General features: G+C 34.8%; 1 protein-coding gene across 2 annotated transcripts; it reads right to left on the reverse strand.

The window, feature by feature from the left end:
* Positions 1-1,094: 1,094 nt before the first annotated feature.
* On the reverse strand, positions 1,095-14,035 carry LOC129004001 (beta-galactosidase-1-like protein 3). Of its 2 annotated transcripts, XM_054432369.1 has the most exons (11): positions 13,830-14,035; positions 13,208-13,393; positions 12,963-13,101; positions 12,484-12,643; positions 11,277-11,426; positions 8,216-8,362; positions 7,225-7,409; positions 5,813-6,048; positions 4,832-5,044; positions 3,831-4,062; positions 1,095-1,170 (listed from the first exon to the last, which is right to left on the reverse strand). In XM_054432369.1, exons 1-11 carry the CDS (start codon positions 13,967-13,969, stop codon positions 1,102-1,104), a joined length of 1,857 nt encoding a protein of 618 aa, XP_054288344.1. In that variant the 5' UTR covers positions 13,970-14,035; the 3' UTR covers positions 1,095-1,101. The 2 variants fall into 2 exon arrangements, with proteins under 2 accessions (XP_054288344.1, XP_054288345.1); XM_054432370.1 differs by lacking the exon at positions 1,095-1,170 and having other exon boundaries at positions 3,979-4,094.
* Between the last annotated feature and the right edge of the window lie 1,432 nt (positions 14,036-15,467).

A 15,467-nucleotide genomic window follows, 5' to 3' on the forward strand; every position in this document is an offset into this window, starting at 1 on the left:
AGTTTCTTTCTGCTCAGACGAATAGGAATCACGAATCTAAATCTGAATGTGGATTGGGATTGGGGATACCAGCAGCACCAAATACCACCACATAAACCTTGGGGTTTTTTGTATTCTCGGCTGTTCTTCGATGCGTTTTTGGTGAATTCGGATTCCAATCATGCACACTGCTACATACTATAAAAAGTTACATGATTATATTTTACAACGATCAGTTTCAATGCACCGTGACCATACACACAATCTAAGCTATAATCATAGACTTAGGATACTACCAGCATTGATTATATACAGTTAACTCATTATATGATATTTATAGTCCGTGTTATAAGAGGGATCCTCACGCAATTGTATAATTTCTACGAACAAATAAAATCACATTTATTTTTTTATAATTATGAGCTAGGAACAAAGTCACACCATTGACATAAAATGAGGTTACTAACCTCACACCATTGATTAAACATACTATGGTCATACTCCTACAACTGTCTACTCTAGTCAATCGCACTCACTTGCACTGATCCTAAATAGCTATGTACGGAGTTTATGGTTGTGTCAACAATGTAAATTTGAATATAATACCAACATTAAATTAAGGCATACTGTAGATCGTAGTCACCATGCGGCTCCAGCTTTAGAATATAGACAGCACAGTACAGTATCCCCTGTTTCATAAGAGGCAACTAAAAGGGGGGGGGGGAGCACCCATTCTTTCAGCATCTCAACCAACAACTGATCAATGCATACTCTACAAATACCTAACCGAAGATGAGGATGTTGTTTTAACACCAAAACATGTCCTAAATTGACATATTATGTTGAGATGTGACAAGATGATTATTCAAGTTATTTAGTATTTACAAACATACAAGGACAAAATAGTATTTAGATCTAGATCAATTTTTAAATATTCTGCAACAAAACATCAGCTCTAGAACATGCATTATCAGTTTAATACTGTGGATGGGAAGGTTATGTATAATGTAAATAATAAGGACACATTTTATGATTGAAACAGAAAGTTGATTTAATTATTACAATATAGCACTCTTGTCGATGGTTGTGACCAATCCTAAGAAGGTTGAATGTTTGTTTCATTCAGACGAAGAGAGGTTCAGTTCTAAACTTCATCAACATTGGGTTGAAGTAATGTTCAAAAATAATAACCTGAAAAATCACCATCAATTTAAGAAAGTTGTGGCATTTGTTAAACATTTGAACCATTTCTGTGTTATATATAACATTCATTTCTATTTTCTACAGACAAAACTTTTAAGCTGTAAATGTTAATCATAGCATCACATTTCTATACCCTGTTCACAAAGTTTAGGCGTTTTAGGGTAAGAAATCTATCCCCTCCACTTGATCCTACCTTTAAAATAATAAGGCAACAGCTGAGGTTTGCCAAAACGTCAATCAGCTGCAACATTAAGAAAGAAAATGTGGGGAACTTCCTCTGAAACCACCTAAATGTTGTTAACAGACTATAAAAGTATATAGACTATTATAGTCTATTATACTAATCATGTCATAATGTCATGTATCATGTCTAATTAATCAGACTCAAATATGTACCTCATTATTCGAGTTTCACCTTCACATAGCTTCAAGTACATACACAGTACAGAGTTTCACAAGTACATAGCTGATGATCTTTTTGATTCACAACCCAGACAGCACACTTTATCCCAGGGACATCCCATAGTAGTCCCATATGTCCTGAGAATGTCTCGGGATATGTGCGCTATCCTCAGAATATCCCGCAAAATCCCGGGACGAGTACGAAATCCACAGGATATCCTACAATATACCGTAATGTCCCGGGATTTGTAAGTTAACCTCAGGATATCCTGTAAAGTCCCGGGATATGTACGAATGCCATAGGATATCCCAGAATGTCCCATGACATCCCGGGACATGTACAAAATCCACTGGATATCCTGTAATGTCCCGTAATGTCCCGGTAACAAACTGAAGAAAAAAAATACTACCACTGATGAAATGTACAGTATATCTAAATTTAAATGTTCAACAAGGCCAATATATAATAATTTGTTTTTTTCACTACCGGTAGTGCTTTCAGAAACTTGGTTTCCATCTTCAGGCTGTGTTTACACTAGTACAAAAAGTAAATATTTACTTAATAAATTAATTTTAAACAAAGTTAAAACAGATGATTTAAAGGATATTGGAAATATAAAAAATAATATTAGAAAAATTAATCTTTTGAATTTTGGATATGTTACAGTGTTGTTCTTGATGTAATTATTTTCAGTAATTCCGAATTTATAATTGGGCCGTCTTCATTATTTAACAAATAATTTTGGTCTGTTTTTTTTTTCTAAAAATAAGATTCCCACGCATTAAGATGTTGAGGTTTTATAATTTATTTTAAAAGTTTAAGGTTTCCCAGATTGAAAATATGTCTTGTTAATACTATGGCTAGCAAGGGTTGACTTTACTTTACTGACATATTACTACCACTGAGTTCAGGAAAACTAGAGTTCTATCATAGTTGTGTGAAATGTGAATTTAATTCTAACTTTAAATTAATAAAACAACAAAAAACTAATTTTAATCATATAACAATCAGTTATTACAGTGCTAATCTAATGGTGATTAAATAATCTATATTCAAATACCAGTATCCTCTCCAACTACCAGAAAAACAATTCAACTACTTGAGGTCTAAACAGATTAACAGAATCATATATAAGCCTATACTGTAGTATCAAAAATATTTTAAGTATTGCGACCATTGCAACTGTCGGCTACTCTTTAACCACTTGAAAACACCCATAATCAACAAGCGCAGATAGCTCAGGAGGTAAGGTAAGAGGCTCACAAGGCGAAGGTACCAGGTTCGAAACCCGTCTGGGCCAAAAACTTTTTTCTCGTTTTTTTCTTCAAAATTTGTGTTTATTAACTATTTAATCAATTTACTAAACTTATAATTAAGCTTTTCATACTAAATCTATATTATTTTGTGTTTTTTATGTTCAGGCCCAGACCACACTTTATCCCAGGGACATCCCATAGTAGTCCCATATGTCCTGAGAATGTCCTGAGGACTACCCTGGGATGACCTCGGATGTCCCACGGATATGCGTGTGAGCTTATCCGTAGGACATCCCCAGGCGGGGACATTAGGCATTCCTGTGGATATCCTGTGATATCCCAAGTTGACCATAGGAGCACTATGGGATATCTTGCATATCCTGTCGCAATATAGCCTACGTGGGATGTCCTGAGGAGAAAGTGTGCTGTCTGGGAAGGAGGATTTTATTAAATAAAAAAATATAGACCAACTTGAACTTCTAGATACAGTTGAACCTCTATAAGACGAATTTCAAGGGGTGCGGGAAAAATTCGTACTATAGAGGTATTCTTAATAAAGAGGGTCGTTTTATTGAGGTTTAATGCTGCTGTTATTCTTCTTATAGAGGTTTTTCCTCGCTCCAAGGTTTCTCCAAACAATGACTGAGGAAGGAGGAGGGATGGGTGGGGTTTCATGTCGAGACAAGCTTCTGTTTGTTTTGAAAACTACGTACTATGGAGGTTAAGATTATGATAAATTCGTCTCATAGAGGTTACGTTCGTCTTGTAGAGGTTTTGTCCTAAGAATATTCGTTGTATAGAGGTTAATCAGTCCTAGCCCATGTCACAAACAAATTCGTCTTATGGAGGTTTTTAACTTAATTACTGCGTTGTATAGATGTGTTTTTAGCATTGACCTATATGAAAGTGTCAGGGGATTAAAAAAAATTCGTCTTATCGAGGAATTCGTTTTATCGAGGTTCGTACAAACGAGGTTCAACTGTACTCACAGTGTTTTTGCCAGGTTTCAACAGAGGCGCTGGGACAAACAACACTTGTTGTGGACTGTTGCAGAAGTATCGGCCGATGTTGAAACCGTTCACCATCACAAAACCTTTCCGCCAGTCACCAATCTCAAGAAACGTGTCCGTGATTTCCTCTCTAGTCAGCTCAAATGTGGTTCTCACAAAACTTGGAGCCGGTTTAGTTTCGTAGCTTATTCTACTGTTCCAACCTGTCAAACTGTAGTTGCAATCAGTACTTTTTGTCAATTCCTGGTCAATAAAAACAAATATGAATTAAAAATATTTTCTTTCTTATATAATACTTTTATCCACATAGTAACGTTAGTTCCCTTTGTGGAACAATTTTCAAATTGTCATGTACAAAATAAAGGGATTAGTCCCTTATTTACACAAAATGTAAAATAGGTTTATTTACTACGACTTCTGTTGTTTTCAATGCATTGAGATAAAAAAAAATGGCAAAACAATCAGGTTTGCTGAATACTTAATTTTCGGTACACAGTACGGACTGCAAAAGTCCTTGGCAAAAGATCTTTTAGGCTAGGGCATTATCCATTAATTTTTGGATAAAGAAAAAAAATTGAAATTATGATTTTTTACCATAAACATTATCTATAAGATCTATAAATAAGGCTAGTATTTCAAAGCAGAGTAGGTGCAATGTTTATTTATTTATTTATACGGTAAACACCATTTTTACAGTCAATAATACATGAGATTCAAGTTACAAGATATGTTTATGGGTGGGTGGATGAGTAAGATCATAGATTAAGCATACTCCCTTAGGAGGCGAGTAGGAAGGGAGTATGCTTAATCTATGGTAAGATAGACTTAACACGTCTGAATAAAAGATGTTATTGTGGAAGTTTATGTGACAAAGTAAATTAAAATGTGATGAAGTAGGATATTTTAATTAATCAATGTTTGTCAATTAAAAATTAATTCATGCGTATAAGGCAAACAGATCAGTGACTACAGGGGCTTACCTAGAAACCCAAGATGAAAGGAAAGGCATTCCAGTTATGTTGATTTTACTTGCGGGAACAGCATTTTTGAAAACCACTCTGTTTTCTGGCCCCATTCCTTTCTTTTCTGTCATCCATTCTAGACTGTCCGCAAAACTCAATCTTCCGCAGTTTTCTACCAAGAGCTCCATCAGGTAGGTTCCTGGATGTGACGGACAGTCAAGTTCATCAAGACTAAAAATAATCAGTTCAATTTAGGTACAGGAAAGAATAGATTATCCATGGGAGAGTAGTTAAATATGTTAATATAAAATAGAGGCGATTTCCCTCTGTTTGTTTGTTTTATTTTACCCTATTTTTTTGTATTTTACAGCTGGATGTGACATAAAATATTTTTCAATAAGTTGTTACTTAATTCATTCCGGTAGGTTTTTTTCTTGATGGTATTATTTATGTTAATCTTGATTTGTTGGCTACTCATCATATAAATAAATGTATACACAATTTACAAAAAAATGTGTAGGTATATTTCGGGTTTACTTCTAAACCCATCATCAGCCTCTGTTAACAACATAATTAAATAAACTATGATTTATAATGTTTGTTTACAAATTAACATATTAGAAATATTTTAAAATTAAGTTAGTAGGTAGGAAAAAAATTTGTTATATATGTATATTATGTAGATGTCACAGTTAATTTATTATTGTTTTTCCAATTTTAATTTTGTTCTCAACCTCTTCTCGAATCAAAGGTATAAATATGAAGTTGTTACTTCATTTTGGCTTGGTTAAAAAGTTGGTAAATTCAAAAGATGGTGATTGACATTAATACACTGGACACTCTGTTGGGGGCTTAATATTCAACTACAATCAATTTCATTTTAAAACGTGCAACAGCTCTCACGTAGGAATGGGATGTCTACTTCTACCAATACACCATATTCTTTTTAATATCAATTATGTTCTTCTTATTGATTTTTTACTGGATCACATTACTCACTCTGAATCCCAGAAGCCGAAGTGGTTAGTTTCCGTAATGTCTGACGGACTAATTAGTTTTCCGTCTAACAGAACCATGACGATGTCTCGCTTGCGGCCGAATATCTTCATCCTGCACTTACTGGACACTCTTATTCTGAAGGAGTACAGTACATATCCGTGACTTTGCCTCTGTCCGTCCACGGCTGGTAGATCCTCCAGATGAACAAAGTGGCTGGTCTCTGTTATCTGTTGCGGCTGCGTAAATAAACAAATACATTTCATAAAATAAAACTTGGTACATATAGGTTATACCATCTTTTGTATTGCCAAGTGATTCTGCCGGAGTTAAATTACCATGTTTTTTAAGCTTCGTGGCTTCATTTTCAAGATCACATGCACATTAAAACATGTCAATCATCTTCAATAGAGACAGAGTAGAGATTCGTCGTACATAATATGGATGGAACACACAAAAACACGTTTAAAAACAGCATGACCATGATTAAAAAACCTTTTTGGACGACACATGCATGGAGTCGGTTGAATATTGTTGGCACCAAGCACAAGTCGTCTAACGTGTTTTTAACTATGGCTACACAGTCTTTAAACGTTTTGTGTTTTCTGTGTTATGTAAGATAAATTTTCACAACATCCATGTTTAAGAGGATTGACCATGCTTTTCCATGTGAACTTAATAATGAGTGAACAAGCGCTTGAAACCATGGTATGTAGTTTAACTCAAACAGAATCACTTGGCGATACAAAAAGTAATATAACCTACTGTATTTATTGAGTCATAGTTTTTAGAGGCTACAACACAATGAAGTATATTTTAAACATATACCTCAGCAAAAAGGACAAAGCTGAATACAAGTTTCAAAAATAAAATAAAAATTCCTAAGAATATGCAGCTTCAAGATGAGAAGGATGAGAAACATAATTGGTGTACAAAATTTTGGAAAATGTGACAGAAAAATATAAGTAAAATAATCATCAGGATGGGTTAGTTAAATAAAAAAGGATGGTTTATTAAGAAGTAACTAAAATCTCGCTGACGTGAGAAATTGAATTATGGAAAAAAAGAGTTGGATAACCACAAAGAAATAGCAAGTTGTCATAAAAGAGGACCTAATGTTAAAAAAAATGAGGACCTCTATAGCAATCAGAAGAGGAAGGATGTAATCGTCAAATTGTCTCAATCTACCTTGAGTCGAGGATGGAAGAAGCTTATCAGCACAAATGAGAGAAGACGATCGATAATGAAAATTTTAATAACTGGCGTTACATTATAAAACAAACTAAACATTTTTCTCTTTTATCACTCCCTTTTATTCTTAAGTCTACTTTTTCCTCACAATAAAATTTAGATATTGAAGACTTGTGAAGTTAAAATAAGCTACTCTAACAACAATAAAACTACAAACCATTTACCAGCTGTTGTACAATGTCTCGCCAGGGCAGCTCAGCTGTGAGAGGGAGAGAGAGAGAAAGTGTCCGAGGGGAGGAAGCAGGTGGGGGAGGGTGGTAAAGAGACGGGTGAACTGATCGGAACACCTCCAGGACGATGGAATACTTCTGAGTGTAGTCCCCAGCCTCAGTCAGAGGAGCATCGTAATCTGGAATCAGAACTTTACTGTAGACTACAAAAAAGTTGAGATTAGATTTGGTACCAGTAGCTTAAGCTACGCCAATAGCTTGTAAGCTAGAAATCAAACTGAACAAAGACAAGATTGTAGAAAGCTGACACACCAGAAAAGGCATTTTAAGGATGAATGATTGAATGAGACGCCAGCTTTGTTTTTGAAGATGAGCTGGTTTCTTAGTTAGGACTACTAGAAAATCCAATGATCAAGGACTGTTTGGTCCATTTCTGAATCATCAAAAAGCTTCAGACTTTTCTCTAGGTCAAACTGACAACTTTTCTCAGTACCCTTAAAATTGAGTAATACAGATGAAAAAAATCATTGAGAACACCAGAAATGATTGAGTTTTGGAAGTAGCAGAGTTGGAAGAGTTGTCGGCAAGACTTTGCCAAAAGCTGCACAGATTAATCCTAAACATTTGGCAAATTACTTCTTCTTTCTCAGTTTTAAAAGTGCTACCACTTTCTTCAGACTTTTTTGACCGTCGATTATATTGTGAGTGCACTAGCAACAGTGTTGTCGAGCAAAATATTAAAATGCCAATGGTAATCTCCTGGCATCGCAACCGTTTTGGAAAAATCTACACACAGCATAACCTTGGTGTTTTCAGACCCAAACAATATTGGCTACTGAAATGGTTTGAGTGACTGATGACAAGACTAAATTCCAGTTATCACCCATGCAGCCGGAGTACAACCCGATTGAAACTGCTTAATCATGTTTGCCCCAGCCTATATTAATAATAGAGGACATATGGTATAATCAATGCTAAAACTCACCGTAGCTAGTGATCTGTGGATGGTATGAGTCCGGAGTGTCCACACATGTCACACCACTTGTAAATCCAAAGTTTGTCCCTCCATGAAACACATGGAGACTCACAGAGGCAGGGAAGTTGATAGCTTCATTCAAGGCAGCTTCAAACTCTGAAAGTTTAGGTTCGTAATACCCAGGATTATGGTAGGCTTATAGGCAGTGCTCGATTTGAGAGGGAGTGCAGTGGAACGGAGTTCCGGTAATTCTCTTTTGGATAGATGAAACTACTGGCATAAATAGGTACATTAATATGTGTTAGGTACATTATAATGTTCTACCACTACACCTAAACAATAAAAAAATAAGTTATTGAATCTTTGCACAATATCAAAACATCAATTATAAATTAAAAACATAAACTTAACTGCAAATATCCTATTTTAACAGTTCTCATTGTGCATCACAGCTTTTTGTTGCGGCATGGTTCAAATTAGCTATGTTGTCATAAATGGAAAAAATAATAGTGCTGCACCCTGTTCGTGAACCTTAAAACTTGTAATAATATTGAATATCATAGCATAGAACAACTTAATTGTGTAATTGAAACAAGCTGACAAAAATCCCTTTTATATATAAATACTCATAAGGTTAACATGGGAAACTCCAGAGCCACTGGGGCGGAGCCCGAAAGGATTTTTGAGATAAGAATATGTCTATATGTTAATTGGGAATGTGAGCTATCATCATACCAAATTTCAGGCCAAACCGACCATTAGTTAAAGCATGATTGACCTTCAAACAAACAAACAAACACACAAACTTTCACATTTATAATACTAGTTAACCGCCCGTGCTCCGCCACGGGAATATTGTCAGCAATAAAAGAAATAATAATTAAAAATACTGTTTATCTTTGTATTTTATTTAGGGGTTGTTTAATTTTTTACATGAAATAGAACTGATAGTTTGCCTGTATAAACTATTTTATGTTAATCAAACCCATATATTATTTTAACCAAATGAATGTTTAATATTAATTCGAGTTTCATTTGAAAAATAAATAGTATACGAACTGGGCAATGCTGATAACCTAATAAGCAGCTATTTATGATATTTAGATAATTTGCTCAAGTATATTCCTATATTCGTCGTTTTTTTCATTACGTTGTATGGAATAAAGATAGTCACTTAGCCTACATGTAAATCACGCATCAGCAGTTGGTCGCATTTCACGAATCTTTGACCCATACTGTGAGTAAAAGCTGTGTTTACGTCGTATAGTTGGGCATACTTTGTTCAATGTTAGAGGGTATTAACGGTCCAATTTGATGGAAAAGGAGTTGTGGATTTTAAAACTATGTAGACTACCACTACCAGAAAGATGTTGATTCAAGTGAGACTTAGAACTGGCCATTTCAAATGCAGATTTGTATTATATTTTACTCAAATAGTTTTTTGTCTCTTTTGACCCTTAATACTTTTTTTATAGTCGCTGTTGATAAGATTTGCCATTAACTCAAAATGTTGATAAGGAGTTCATTTTACCTTCCCCTTGTGACAACATAAGGAAAAAATATTTGTGTCCCAGTTAGTCTGTTCTGACTCAAAATTCATAGATTTGCAGTAGCCTACTGACAAATCCAATCTAACGACCCCAATTCAAAAAAATTGGTATTTTTTAGAAGGGACTTCCAGAGCACATTTAACACCATCACTGCTCTTTACCTTTTTAGTTTGATGGTTCTCTACATGTTTTTTCGTTCTGTATGTCTCTTTACGCCCGGTTAATGATTACCTTTTCTTTTTCTTTTTGTACTTTTCACATCATGGGGTTAATGATAAAGTTTTATAACGCTATAATGACCCGAGTCAACATTGCCATTAAACATCAAGTCACATACTTCTTCGCCAGAACCGAATGGTAAGTCACAGTTTCTCAAGCAACTTCCCTGTGTACTTGAAAAAAAAATTCACTGATATATTGTAGTTCCACGTATCCCAGCGTACTCGCCATCTCAAGAAGGTAAAGTTTGGTACCACTGAACGTCTAACACTGATCTTGAGTAAGATTCGTCGCCAACTATAAAATGTTTGTATGTTTCCCACTCATTAGCAATTATATGTACAACTTGCAAGCGGATTTCCCCATGATTATTCTGGTGGCCGTAGAGAATAAATTATATCGATCAAAACAATAAGTTTCCGTTCCCTATTATGGGTATTATTTCACATTCCATACTCAAACTTAAACTCAATTACCACTTTCCTTCAGATACTTTGCAGGAAAACTAAAACATTTCAAAAATAAGTTAACAAATACGCTTTCCTTGATCAAAATCGTGTGTTTATAAACAGAAACTCCAAGTTTAATAATTGCATACTGAAAGTGAGGTTATAAAAATAATAACAAATGTCTGACAAACATTAAACAGCTGACGAATAATTTATAAACTGTGTATTATATTCTTCAATAAGAATTGTATTGACTCGAACTTTAAAGGGCTGTAGGTCGTAGCCCTTAGAAAAAACGTAAATTCCAAGGAAGTTCGGCAAATCTACACACTATCCCCTTTAATTTGAGACATAAATCTTGTAGATCGGTCCAGTAATTACTGAGAAAACAGTGTTACAACTGTGTATTAAATATATAGATTAGTAAGGTAAGATAAGATAATCAATATTAATGATAGTAAAGGGTTGTGCAATTTCAAATTCACACAATAACTTATAAAGCTTTGTAAAATAGGTAATGTACAGTAAAATCCCACTCGCATTTATTTGTTCGTACAAACTTCAGATATTTTACAAAGTCACAAGTGTACGACTTACACACTGACACCACTTTTACCATTACTTTATCACTTCATTCTTTTAAAGCATTTAGTTGGCTACAATATTTAAGTTTATTAATTCATCTCACACAATTTTTAGTTTGTAATCATTTTCATTCATATTTATCACATATAACTTTTGCAGACGAGGATTTGGTCCTGAAGTTTCCAAACAAGGATTTTATTGTACATGAATTATTTTCTTGTGAATAAAAATATTAAAAATTTAAACATTACATTAAAAAGTGGATACCATGTGCTAGCCATGAGTTGTGCTGGGGCCGATCCCAATGGTCCAGAAAACCAGTTCTCAGGTGAACCATCTTAGGACGGTGAGGGTAAAGGGTTTGAAGCGTTTCCAACTGCGCCAGAACATCTGTCTCTGAATTGGTCGTCTGTAACACTAATAAAGGTGATCTTGTAGTGTTAAATTTAAGGCATTAGCCTTGTCCCTTTGAGCCCCGAAGGCTAATATATTGGACACAAGAGTAACTTAACCAAACTTCTATTTAAAACTATCCATGCAAGACCTGACAAAAATGGCTGAAAGCTATACCGTACCGAACATACTGTATGTTTATGGGAGTCAAATTTAGAACTTTGACGCTTGGGCTTATGGTTGACCAGTGTTTTTAGTGTGGTATTTAGTTATCCAATCAATGGCCGAGGGGTCTAAAACCACATTTGCACCAGAGTTTACGACAAAATGCTTAAAACGTTTGTTGACATTGTAGGTTTGGAACTCGTACAACAATTGATGGTCGATCCCGTAGATTGAGAGTTTTGAGTTCCGTCTCAGTCAGTTCTAGTGTGAGATTCATGAGGAGTTCACCTGAGGCAGAGCTTGAAAGGGGAATCCACAATAACATAAAATAAACATTGAACTTTTTGAGTGAATTTGTCTTTTGTAAGTTGCACCTCAAATTTTACATTTTGCAGCTAACTACCTATCCTAAATGTGTGTCCACCAGAAACTTACTTTAAATAGACGTAGATTCATAAGATGACAGGAAAACCTAATAAAATATGTAAAAATTTAATAAATCAATTTCTGTGGCACAGCAGGTTTTTGAATACTATTCTAGGGGTTATATATCAAAGGAGTTTTAGGGGGTTACCAATGCCCTTGGTTGTCTGAATAGTGACTGGTTTCGTCACTCTTAATGGGCCATTGGCAAGCCTTAGACGTGTAGTTGTCGCTCCTAGGAGGTCTTCAAAAAGTCTTGATAACACTTACATCTTGATGACCTCCTCGAACCTTAGCGAACACTATACATTTAAGGCTTGACAATGACACCACAAGAGTCTTGAAACTGCTTGCCACTCAGACGACTGAGGATTACGTTGGCAACAAGGTATTTAACCTCTATAATAAATTGTTAAGTAATCCGGGAGGCAACACCTCAAAATGGGGATTTGATAACAAGATTCATAAAATTGATTCATAAGTCATAAATTACCTCCCAAATGAGATAAAGATCTTCTATCCATCGTAGCACTGATTGAATCCGATGTGAAGAGAAGACTTTTTATTCCGTTTTGTTCCACGATTGTTTTTAGGTCAACCATATATTGATCATCACCTTCATTCTCTCTAACAATTCCATAAGAGTTCTCGAGCTGTTACAAAATCAAATACCAATTATGAAGATTGTGTTAGAGTTATTGACTATAGATACAAAAATTTGGCAAGTTTTAAAATTTTTTTACTTCTGGCATTTTAGAAAAAAAAGAAAAAAATTACACAAATTGTAGGTTTAAGAGATACGTTTCTTGACATTTGACCTTTTCTTTCCTGACTATTGAGATTTTACAATCAAAACATACAACGTAATATTTCTGAAATGAGGTTTCTAGAGATATAACCGTAATACTAGCATTGTTTTATTTAGCACCAAGATCTTAGGTAACAATAAAAATACGATTTTAAAACTGTTACCTGAAACATGATAATTGGGCCCCCACATTCTATCTGAAGAGGTTTTAAATGATCCAACAACAGTTTGAAAAACCTATCCACCCGAGCTAAAAATTCAGACTGTGAAGTTCTAATTTTGATTCTTTCTCCAATCAAATAACTGCAAAAACAACAAAATGTGACACTTTTAGGTAGAATTGAGATTTCTAAAATACCATCATAAAGCTCTTGATTCTAAAAATGATTAGCACAAACTGTTTCTTTACCTTGGTAAGCCTCCTAAATCCACATCGGCGTTGATGTAAGGCCCCAAACCCACCAGAACAAGTAAGTCTTCTTGCTTGGCTATCTGAATAAACTTCACCACATCAAGAAACTGGGACATTTCTGAACTGTTGTTCCCGAAATCGTAAACATCTTTATAAGGCTCATGCAAATTCCAAGGCACCATTCTGAAATTATTATGTTGTTAATGTACAACAGAGCAGTGGCAGTGCAATAAAAAAGAACAGTAGATCTGGATCAATTAGGTCTGGATCCAATCCGAGTAATCAAAAATCCAGGTAATAGGATTGTTCAAGAACAGTGGCCCTATGCAGATGACTTGTGACCTGCCTGATGTGATGGTATAATTCACTCTCAACACATGGACATAATTGCTACACATTGAAATATGTATCGGATTAGCAAAAGCAGCCAAAAATGCAACAAACTTGATTTTTCAGACATTCTCCTTGAGAGTATTTGGATAGTAAGAGTTTGGGTAGCAAAAGTTTAACTGTACGGTACTTGCATTTCAATTACGACCCATTTCTGAACTTGACTTGAAAGTGTGCACATTAAAATATCTCTAAAGTTTAATATTTTATCTTTACTAAGCGAACTTACATTTTGACAGCGATTGCCCCAGTTGCTCTGAGTTTTTTCAACCTATCTCTCCAGTAGGCAGGATGAATTCTGAAGTAATACATGAGACCACAAGTCAATGTTATAGGTTTTCCATTCAACAGAAAACCAGAAGGTGACATTGAGAATTCATTTTGTGTCTTCTGGATGTTGTAATGTCTGTATAATGTGTTTGGGACTTTCCTGTTTATTAGCAAGTACAGCAATAGTAGCAATAATGGTGCTGTAACATAGGGAAGGTATTTAAAATACAATTCTAGGAGTGAATGTTGAAAATGTCCATAGCCTGCGATGGCAAGACAGAAGTATATACATAAAAAGTTTCAGCGAGGGGTGAAGGCTTTACCTATAGCATTTTATGTGGCCTGCTCCCACATAGGAAATCTATCTAAATTATTTGTATACTCTTCAGACAAGGAAACAAGAAATACAGGGTGTTTATAAAAGAATACCAGGATTTTAAACGGTCGTTGCTCGGGGACTATTCAAGATAATTAAACGATTTGAACGTCAAATTGTAGGGAAAAGAACAAAGTTTTTTCCCCATACTTTGATACAACTTGAATATTTTAATAAAATTAAGATTTTCGTCATATTATATGAGCATAAAACTGGCAAAGTCTGTACGCTTAGGGAGATCAGCAGGTTTATCTGAATCTTTTTAGGCGCAAAGATAAATGATGTTATCTTTTACGGATAACATCATGAAATGTCTATTTAGGTATGTTAAACTGAAGACAGCAATAGATTTTTTTGGGCTTCAGATGCTGTATTGTAGGATTACTTCAACTATGTCATCACTTGTTTTTAGCCGGCCAGGTCAATGTCTTTTCAAAACACTTCGGTGCCACGAAACTCATTAAACCAGCGTCAAATTTCTTTATCATCATTAAGATTTAAATTTAGTTAAATTTAGCAATCGATATAATTCCTGCAAACCACAGATTACAGTCAGTGCCTTATGCTGCGCCGTAAACACCGTACTGGTGACTGGCACCAGGCGTGAGTCACAATAGCGGCCAACCACCACACAACTGTTTTGCGCATGCTAAGGTCAAAGTTTCCTCTCTTGCTAGTTGCTACATGGGAAACAAAACTTAGTTATTTTAGCTTCTATTTGATGTATAAAACGTTTAGTTACCTTGAATAGTACCCAAGCAATTACCATTTAAAATCCTGGCATTCTTTTATAAACACCCTGTATTGTATAGGATTACCCTAAGCGTTAGATTGAATTTTTGTACATGAAATTACTATTTAACAAAATTAATGTTTCTCACAAGAAATCCGCCCAATTCGTAACAAGGCAGTCTAAATTCAAGATAATCTAAGGAACATCTTAAAGATTTGTAGCAACGTGCAACAGGTGGTGATTCACGAAAACGTCAATATGGAAATTTGTTATCCATAAAAATTAAATATTATAAAATATAATTAATTGTATTTTGACAATAATGTAATGCTTAGTCATTGTTCCATATGTAGAAAAATAAAATAAAGTTAAGATATTACATAACTAAGGGTCAAAGGAACGCATCTCAATATCTTTACAAGACCACAGAAACATTGAAGTTGAAATTTAACTACACATTTTGTTAGTTTTAGCAAAAAAATTGCGTT

This window comes from Macrosteles quadrilineatus, unplaced genomic scaffold, assembly GCF_028750875.1.
Source record: "Macrosteles quadrilineatus isolate MER2022 unplaced genomic scaffold, UCM_ALF_1.0 Scaffold_9__3_contigs__length_116548681, whole genome shotgun sequence".
In the NCBI taxonomy this organism is placed as follows: domain Eukaryota; kingdom Metazoa; phylum Arthropoda; class Insecta; order Hemiptera; family Cicadellidae; genus Macrosteles; species Macrosteles quadrilineatus.

Excerpts from the sequence above, each read along its gene's own strand:
- LOC129004001 (XM_054432369.1), bottom strand. The coding sequence starts at position 13,969 with ATGTCACCTTCTGGTTTTCTGTTGAATGGAAAACCTATAACATTGACT. Across the intron at positions 13,394-13,829 it reads GGGGCAATCGCTGTCAAAAT|AATGGTGCCTTGGAATTTGC; the intron begins GTAAGTTCGCTT and ends TAATAATTTCAG. Across the intron at positions 11,427-12,483 it reads ATCTTTATCTCATTTGGGAG|TGTTACAGACGACCAATTCA; the intron begins GTAATTTATGAC and ends CACCTTTATTAG.